General features: G+C 42.2%; 1 protein-coding gene across 3 annotated transcripts in view; it reads right to left on the bottom strand.

Moving 5' to 3' along the window:
• Positions 1-4061: 4061 nt before the first annotated feature.
• Positions 4062-10104, bottom strand: part of SPDL1 (spindle apparatus coiled-coil protein 1) — a 49511-nt gene continuing 43468 nt past the window's right edge. For all 3 annotated transcript variants that reach the window (XM_037907268.2, XM_043520881.1, XM_043520882.1), the window contains exon 12: positions 4062-4888. In XM_037907268.2, coding sequence (XP_037763196.2) covers positions 4738-4888 — 151 coding nt within the window. In that variant the 3' untranslated portion in view covers positions 4062-4737. The remainder of the gene's footprint in view (positions 4889-10104) is intronic.

Below are 10104 nucleotides of genomic sequence, written 5' to 3'. Positions count from 1 at the left end.
AGTCCTGTATGTTTAGCCTTTCACACAGTCTTCACATATGAAGACTTTAATCTATTTTATTTCTCTATTAGTAGTGACATGCCAGCTTTGCCTGCCAAGGTTTACCTTGTGTCAGGGTTCCCTCCCCACCCTGAACTCTAGGGCAGTGGTTCTCAAAGCCCGTCCACTTCTTGTTCAGGGAAAGGCCCGTGGTGGGCCGGACCGGTTTGTTTACCTGCCGTGTCCGCAGGTTCGGCCGATCGCGGCTCCCACTGACCGTGGTTCGCCGCTCCAGGCCAATGGGGGCTGTGGGAAGTGGCGCAGGCCAAGGGACTTGCTGGCCACCCTTCCCACAACCTCCATTGGCCTGGACCAGCGAACCGCAGCCAGTGGGAGCCCCGATCGGCCAAACGTGCGGACACGGCAGCTAAACAAACTGGTCCGACCCACTAGGGACTTTCCCTGAACAAGGAGCAGACCAGCTTTGAGAACCACTGCTCTAGGGTACAGATGTGGGGACCCGCATGAAAGACCCCCTAAGCTTATTTTTACCAGCGTAGGGTAAAACTTCCCCAAGGCACAAACTCTTTGCCCTTGGAGGGTACGCTGCCACCACCAAGTGATTTAACAAAGATTCAGGGAAAGGACCACTTGGAGTTCCTATTCCCCCAAAATATCCCCCCCAAGCCCTTACACCCCCTTTCCTGGGGAGGCTTGAGAATAATATTCTAACCAATTGGTTACAAAGTGATCACAGACCCAAACCCCTGGGTCTTAGGAAAATAGAGAAATCAGTCAGGCTCTTAAAAGAAACAGAACTTTATTAGAAAGAAAAATGGTAAAAGAAGCACCTCTGTAAAATTAGAAGGGAAGCTAATCTCACAGGGCAATCAGATTTAAAACACAGAGGATTTCCCTCTGGGCAAAAACTTTAAAGTTACAAAAAGAAAACCAGGAATACACCTTCCTCTCAGCACAGAGAAAATCACAAGCCAAAACAAAAGTAAACGGACGCATTTCCTTGCTAGTACTTACTAATTCTAACGGAGTTGGATTGCTTGCTTTCTTGATCTCTCTCTGGCAAGCACACAAAGACAGACAGACAAAAGCCTTCCCCCCTCCCCCCCAGATTTGAGAGTATCTTGTCCCCTTATTGGTCCTTTTGGTCAGGTGCCAGCCAGGTTACCTGAGCTTCTTAACCTTTACAGGTAAAAGGATATTGTGCCTCTGGCCAGGAGGGATTTTAAGTACTGTGTACAGGAAGGTTGTTACCCTTCCCTTTATATTTATGTCACCTTGGTACATGTTTGGATCAGTCTCAAGTATGTTCATTCAAGAATTATTAGAGACAGAAGGAACCCATTGCAAGCATCACTATTCTCTGGGGGCTATCAGGTTTCTCTGGGTAAGAATTGCCTATTTGAATTGACTCTGGCTATCAAACAATTAGATGCCCTACCCCCGCTTGACCTCAAATATGAAAGTAGGTTTAGGACAGTGGTTTTCAATCTGTGGTCCGTGAATCCGTGGGTGCCACAGATTATGTCTCAGATTTCTAAAGGGGTCCGTACCTCCATTCAAAATTTTTTAGGAGTCTGCAAATGAAAAAAGGTTGAAAATCACTGGTTTAGGGCAATAAAAACCTGTACTCATTTAATCATTTATGGATCAAGACTGAACTAAAGTAGAGATATAGCTTTACAGCTGGAAGGCGGTTGTTAGTTCTTGCAATTCTTGCAAGAATCCATGCAATCCTTACTTTACAACTCAAGTCTATTGCCTGCTTAGTGATATTTTTACTAATTCTACTCTAAGGCAGCACATCTATTTTTGATTTTATACTTGCTTATTTAACACAATATTTTAACATTCCTGAACTGAATTTTGGATTTTTTTAGAAAGAAAAGCCTTAGGAAAAACATCTAATCTTTTACATGGATGAACTTTTGAGAGTCAAATAAAACCAAAAGTCGTCAATATTTCCTTTGGTGAAAATCATGGACACAGTTTTCATGTACAAGACCAAGAAAAGCAGGCTGATGTGAGCTAAAGTCCCTGATTTACTGCTATCAAAAAACAGATACACTCCCCTTCTTTGCTATCACTTACCTGCTAAGTTTTAAGGGTCCTCAAATGGCAGTGGCTCAAGAATTTAAAAATAGAATAGCAGCACTAAAGTAGGATGCAAGGGTGGGAAGGGGCTGTAGGGACTAAGTACTTAGAGCCACTTCAAGTTAATTATAAACTTTAAGTCAATTTAAGATTTAAAAAGAAAATTCATGATTCTGTGGATTTAGTATTCATACAAGAGATGTGAACGCAAACTTACCAGCACAGCTTTGACAATACATCTCAGTCCTTATGTGCAATATACTCTGCAGTTCTATATCTGAAAGGCAGGTCTCCTATTCCATAGGTTTTCATCCTCATCTCCCACGGAAAGATGATCTAGCCCATGGTAAGAGTTTATTTTTAAGAAGCTACTCTGAGCCACTGTTCAAGTGCCCATAATGATAGTTTGGGGAATTTATATATAGCTTATGAATTCTGTTTGATATTAGACTGTTTGTGCAAGGTGGTGAAGTCCATTTTGAACGTGGGGCTTGCCGCCTTTACCTCCATTTTGGACTGAAATTCAAGTATGATAATGGAGTGAACCTGAAGAAATTCCATTTGAATTTGACCACCTTGGAACAATAAGAAGGTTGTAGCCTTGGGGAAGAAAATTTCTCTAACTTTTCTGTAGGGTGATAGGCTTTGGGGCCTGGAATTTTCTCTCAGAGGCAGAACATCGGAACCAGACATTTGTGTTAGGATTTATAAACTCAAGAAATTCATAGGGCAGGTGAGAGGAACAAAAGGGGCATATAGTTCTGACATAGGGAAGTGTTTTTAACTGTGGAACCAGCCAAGGGAAAAGCATGCTGACTTGTAGAAGACAGACTCCATGATTCAAAAAAGTTACGAGCCACAGAAGGATCCTGGACACTGAAAAGGACTTGGACTTAAGCCCAGAGAAAACTCCCAAAGGATGAGGAAACTGAGGCAGGGAAATGAATGTAAGATTTTATTTTTGTCTCAATCTAATGTAATTGTATTTAAATCATTGCCAAACCTGTGTTTTATGTGCTATACCTATTACACATCAAAGAGGTGAATTGTAAACCCAGAGCACCCACCAGGTTGGAACTCTGGGAGAACATATAGTGAAGCCAATGGGGAATCAGCACTGGTCCTTGGGCAGCTGGGCAATGTGATCCCATTTCTGTGAAAGGGTAACAGTCTGTGCCCAAGAAGTGCACCAGGAGACCAAGGAAAAAGACAGGGATGCAGCCTCCTCAGTTCAAAGGAAGGTTAAGAACTCAACAAGGCCCAGTGTGGAGGGACACAAATAACCTGGTCCGTGTCCAGGCAGGGGCAGCTCTACCAGGGCTGAGGGGTTTTTTTATTTATTTATTTTTTAAATCACTTGCCTTGTGTGTAAGGGCATCAGTACAACACAAGCTAAGAAAAAAATTAATTGAACTGCTGAAAGTACAACAGGAATGGTCACGTTCTACTGCCAGCTAAGACTCATGCTTTGTAATAAGTTTAACTTTGATTTTAGTCACCTCAGTTTTCTAAATAGTTGATTACCTGCAACTAACACAAAAACTTGGATCCACTTTGGTTTAAGTGCTGAACACATTTAGGAGCCTAACTTCAGCCACCCACATTTGGGAGTGTTTACATTTCCTGTTTGGTGCACACAGTTTTCAATGGAAGTTTTAGGGGATTAATGCCTTGGGGATGGAGGGGTGGGAAGAGATCAGGGCACAAGTGCATAAAGACTTACTCAACCAGGTTATCAGTGGGTAAAAACTACTGGAATAAATTTTCCAACTAAGACTTTCAGAAAACTTAGCTACAAAGGCTATTGGCAAGCACTTGAAAGGGCTGAATTAGCCGCTAAGGGAAACCAGAGCAACTGTAGCAATTATCATACTTCAAATTTAATTAAGTAGTTTAGAAGTCTTAATTGGGAACAAACATCCATTAGAATTAACCTGCACATTAGCTGCATATTTATTCCAAGTACAGTGTGCAAGTTGCAATAAGCCATTTATTGTTACAGAAAGCTTACGTTTTGTATTCTACAAACAAAATTAATAAAGTAATTACATTAAGAGCAGTAACAGTTTTTACACACAGAATATTACAAAAAGATTTCCTGAATTTTTTTTTTTTAGAATTTTACATTTAGAAAACTAAGCACTTTGTCATACAATGCAACATTTATCGGCACCTTAGAAAGGAGTAAAGCAAGATTTATTTTAACTGCTGTACATTTACAAGATACTTCCTAGCATTTCAAATGCACAGAACCTTCATATAACTTTTAAAGAAGGTGTTAAATATGGGATTTAAGTATACAGGGAGCGCTGAAAATCAGAAATTGCTACCCATTCGGGGAAAATGTAGCTTTGAAAGGTGCCCATTTAAAACAAATAAAACAAACTTTAGGATATTTAACCACATTGGTATTTATTGTTCTCTCTAGCTTCCCTTCCATCAGTCCAGTGTCACAATATTTTATTCACTAGATAAACATGCAGTCCTACTCAGTTTATATCTGTATTTATTATATAGCTTCACAGTACGTCCATAGTCAACTGTAGTCATTCTGAACTTTAAACGGTACACTACGTATTCATTGCTGCACAACAGAATCTTTAAGGCAAGACTAAGTTTCCAGATTTGCTCTGGAAAAAGTGAGTTTTATTGCTGAGGACATTGTGTTTCAGGAGTTGGCTTAGAAGACACATACAATGTATTGTATGTTTTCTTTCGTGTTTTCTTCTCAGGCTTGATTGTTTTTTCACGCAGGTCGTCATTTTCCACAGTTTCAAGTCTGGATCCAGCTGTTAACCTACAGGCAAAGCATCCATTCTAAATACATATTTTATTAAAGAAAATCAAGGCTGCGGGTCTCATTTTAACTTAGATCAAGCACCAAAATGGAATACCAATTGCTCTATCCACAAGAGAAAATAGAGTCAGATAGTATTTTTACTACAAGATTTGAAAATATAAAAACATCAGAACTGTTTTGAATTCACATAGCAATGCTCCCCATGTTTACTTCGCCACTTTAAAAAGCTTTTGGTTTCCAATTTGTTTGATCTACTGAACCAGTTTGAAACTGATGATCAAAGATGGTAATTGGTTGTTATCCTCCTTGAAACAATATCATCCCATGCGTGGAACAAAAGATGAACAGAAGTCACACACAAAAGCACAAGTTCCAGAAGAAAGCCACCTATCAGTTCCTGATTAACACATTACATATGACCATGAAGTGGCAAACTCATAATTCAACTTTTGTATTGTAACAGACAAAAATATAGGGCCAAATTCAGTGCAAACAATTTCCATCCAGGCTCTCTGCTACAGTAGCCTCTGTCCTGATGGTCATGAACACCTTAGAAGCTCAATCAGTTTTTATTGACTTACTTGGGCTCAAAGGTTATCATAATTTGCCAAAGCTATGATTTTAATCTGCCTGTAGTCTAAACAGGTGTGTGTGGGGGAGGGGGAATGTTGGCTTCCACACTGTGGTGTAAGACCTCCGTTAAGACACAGGTTCTCAGACTTCAAGCTACAACTACACAAGTTTTCAAATTGCATAATATTAACTAATTAAGCTAATGATTATAAGTGATTTTTACAAGTCTGTCATCTTTCAGTACATCAGACATGTCATGTTGAATCATACTCCTTGTAATCTATTTCCAACATATATAAGGAATTATTCAGTTATTTTCTAATAGGTCTTGCCCATCATATGGCGCTGGCCCCTTATTTACTGCTGCTATATAACCATTTTCAATGCAAATGGTTTTCCTATTATTTTTCCATGCAAACAAGTGCTGCAGTTGTCAGAGATCATCTGCCATGGAAAGAGAGGAACAGCATAAGATCCACACATCTGGGTAAGGAAATCTAATTCTGGGGACTTGAAAAGCTTTGTTGGAACATGAACCTGACTTCTAGAGTCCTTACCTGACCCCATCTATCTGCAAAACATCCCACTTAGTTTTTACACCAAATATAATGGCATAAAATTCTCACCAGTTGTGGTATGCTGCACAGAAGTCCCTGAAAGCACTCATTTCTCACCTTCAATAAGCCTCAAAACTGCAGGCCAAGAGCTAGGCTCCCTATGTAATCTTTACAAGTTAACAAAGGAGAAGTTTCTTACCTTACAGCAATTTGAATTCTTTTAGATGGTTTTTGTCCCCCCATAGGATGCGAGTGCCCATGCGCTCTTGAAAGGAGAATGCAAAGTAGTGCTTGCAGGCCATACCTGCACTGAACACTTTGTGATGCAAACAAAGGGATAATAAGCAGGGGCAACCCCACCACCACTCAGTTCCTTCACAGCAACAAAGCCAGAGACTCCACAGCAGAGGGGAAGGAGGGAGGGAGGTGGAGCTTCCACAAGGACAAGCTACTGTAAGATAAGTAACCTCTCCTTTTTAGAGTACATGTCTCTATGGGCACTCCCCCATAGGAGACTCCCAAGAAGTAATTCAAAGAGGTGGTGGGTACTGGGAAGGTAAGTCAAGAACTGTTCAGAGAACTGCATCACCAAAGGCAAAGTCCTCTCTGGAAGCAGGTAAGGTGGCATCAGGCTTGGCAAAGGTCTGAAGAGAAGAACAAGTTGCAGTTCTGCTATGGGAACATCTTTTAGTAGTCATGGACTGAGCTCAAGTGGAATGCATTGTCATATGGGGGACTCCATAACAGTTATTTCCTAACAGGTCAAAATACAACCTGAAAATCATTTTGACAACTACTGCAGAGAAACAGATTGGCCCTTCATTCTTTCTGTAAATGAGAAGGTTACTCACCTTGTGCAGTAATTGAGGTTTTCTGAGATGGTTGTCCCAGTGGGTGCTCTACTTTAGGTATCTTCAGGCCCTGCACTTGTAATCGGATATTTGTAGTGGCAGCGCCCGGATTGGGCTGTGCATGCACCGTTGCCATCTTCTGCTGCTCCGAGTGGTTACATAGTGGTGCACAGCCAACCGTCCCTCTGTTCCTGCCCTACCCAGGAGAAACTGCATGAAACTCCAAAGGAGAGGGGAGGAGGGAGGGCTTGTGCAGCACCCACAGAAATAGCCATCTTTAAGAACTTCAGTTATTGCACAAGGTGAGTAACCTTTTCTTCTTTGAGGAGTGTCCCTGTGGGTGCTCCACTTTAGGGGACTGTTGAGCAGTGCCCCTTAAGGGGGGGGGGAGGGGTGGCTTCGGAGTTGCAGTATGCATGGCGGATAACACCTTGAGTCCAAAGCAAGTGTCCAAAGCAGACTGTTGCTCTAAGGCATAGTGTTTGTGAATGTATGGGCTGATGCCTAAGTTGCTGCTCTGCAAATGTTAACAATAGGGACATTATTGAAGATGGCTACTGATGTCCAAAGTACTCTGGTAGAGTTCATTGGAACTGGTAGATGAGAGTTTTGATAACAGAGGTGGATGCATCCTGATATCTATTTAGATAGTATCTATTTTGAGATAGAATGATCAATAGGAGAAGCAGATATAGCAACGAATAGTCTTGAGATTTTCTAAATGGTTTTGTTCTTTCAATGTAGAAAGCTAGAGCTCGATGAACGACCAGTGTGTGGGAGTGATGCCTCCTTTCCATCTGCATGTGGTTTTGGAAAAAACTCAGGTAAGTAGATAGGCTGATTCAGAAAAAAGGGGGAGGCGATGTTGGGTAGGAATTTGGGGTGTGGTCTTAAGGCAACTTTGTCTCTAAAGAAAGTTGTGTATGGGATGTGTGCCATTAATGCCCCAGTTCTCCCAGCCTTCTGGCAGATGAAATGACAATAAGTAAGGCCACTTTCATGGATAAGTGGAGGAGTGAGTATGTGGCAAGTGGCTCAAAAATAGTTTTTCCATAAGCCCATGTAGGACCAGTTTGAAGTCCCACATGGGCAAAGGGTTCCTTATTGTGGGATTGGCACTTTCAATGCCCTTAAGAAAGCATTTAGTCATCGGGTGGGCAAATATCATGGCTCCATCCACTTTGTCACAGAAAGAGGAAACAGCTGCCAAATGTACCTTGATGAAGCTTGTGGAAAGCCCTGATTTTTTTAATTATAATATGTAGTGCAAGACCCTTGGTAAAGGGGAAGATGTTGGTAAGATCTGTTTATCTTGACACCAAACGCTGAATCATTTCCACTTATGGATATTGGTCTTTCTTGTACTTGCTCTCCAACTGTTCAGTAATATATCTTTTACTTAATCTGAACAGGCCTCCTCGACCACAGTCAGCTATGGAGTAACCAGGCCGTGAGGTGTAGTGGCGGACATGTCCTGCATATTGTGATAGAAGATGAGGTACTAGGGGAAGGGTTTGAGGTGGGCTCAAACTGCCATCTGAAGGAGATATGGAAGCCACGTTTGTCTGGGTCATGTAGGAGCTATCAGAATGACTCTGGATTTGTTCTTCTTGGTCTTGTGAGCGACCCGGTTTAGGAGTGGGGTCGGAGGGAATGCATACATCAGCGGTGCATCCCATTAGATAAGGAGAGAATCAGCTAGGGAGTGGTGTCCCAATCTTGCTGTGGAGCAATAGTGTGTGGTATTGTGTGCTGTTGCGAAGAGATCTATGGTGGGAAATCCCCATAGTTCGAATATGGCACAGAATTCCAGGATCCATCTCCCATTCATGGGTTTGTGAGAACTCTGCTTAGGGCATCCGCTGTTGTGTTCTGAAATCCCGGATGGTAGGATGCTGATATATTGATGTGGTTGCTGATGCATCAATTCCGAAGTTGTATTGTCTCTGTGCTCCCCCTTGGTGGTTTATGTAAAACATGCATGCTATATTGTCCGTGAGGATCCCGATGGCTGTGTATTTAGAGGTAGAAAGTGATTGCATGGATTTCAGATGGGTCTCCCGTACAGACGTTCTTTGGTTATGTTCACCATTTTAGGGAGTCTCTTACCCAGTGTGGCGTCTGTTTAGAGAGTGCCTCTGCAGTATGTCCACTGTTCGAAGTCAGGCCTGCAGGCATCTCATGTGAAGTCTGGCGTGTTTGACAACAGATGTCATTGCTGACATATGCCCCAAGAGCTGTAAAGACATTCTGGCAGATGTTTGTGGGCTGTCCATCACCGCCAAAATTAAACTGACTGCTGTGAGGAAGCATTGTTGAGGTAGTGTTGCTGTTAAACAGTTGAGACAGGCTCCTACAAATTCCAGATTCTGGACAGGAATGAGTGTGGACTTTTGTGCATTTATTTGTAATCCTAGGCTCGTGAAAAGGGTTATCGTACTCTGCATAGTGTTTATTGCTTCTTGTTGCGTTGGTGCCCTTATGAGGCAGTTGTCCAAATATGAAAATATCATTACTCAGTACCTGAGGAGGTATGCCGCCACGACAGCTAGAACTTTGGAGAAAACCCTCGGTGCGGTGGACAGGCCGAAGGGTTGTACTATGTATTGGAACTGTTTCCCTAGGGTGAACCTCAGGAATCTTCTGTGTGACGGGTTGATGGTAATATGAGTCCTGCAGGTTGAGAACCAATCTCCCTTCTCTAATACTGGAATTATTGTAGATAATGACACTATTTTGAAACATTGTGTTCTTACAAATTTGTTGAGTTTCTGTAGATCCAGGATGGATCTCCACCCGCCAGATTTTTTTCTGTGTTAGAAAATAATGCAACCACCCCCCTCTCCCACCTCGTGTTACATTGGTACGGGTTCCTCGACACCGAGTTGTATGAGGTGACTTATTTCCTGTTGCAGCAGGTGCTCGTGAGATGAGTTTCTGAAGAGGGATAGGAAAGGTGGGTGGAGGGAGAGGTAGGTGGAATAGAAGTAAAGGGGATGGAGTAACCCTTTTGGATAAATTTCTAAAACCCATCTGTCTGTTGTGACGGTTTTCACACTTGGTAAAATGGTGACAAGCAATCTCCGAACTGACAGGAGACCATTTCTGTTTCCAGAGTTAGAGAGCATGGTGGTCTCGTGCCCTGGATCACACCTTGAAAATTGTTGTCTGGAGTGGACTGCTGAGACGTCGAGGGTTGATCTTGGTTTTGCTGACATCTTCGTCTATGCAG

This window comes from Chelonia mydas, chromosome 8 (genome assembly GCF_015237465.2).
Source record: "Chelonia mydas isolate rCheMyd1 chromosome 8, rCheMyd1.pri.v2, whole genome shotgun sequence".
NCBI classification, from domain to species: Eukaryota; Metazoa; Chordata; order Testudines; family Cheloniidae; genus Chelonia; species Chelonia mydas.
Note: the sequence above shows the minus strand (reverse complement) of the source record. Positions and strands in the feature narration are given on the sequence as shown.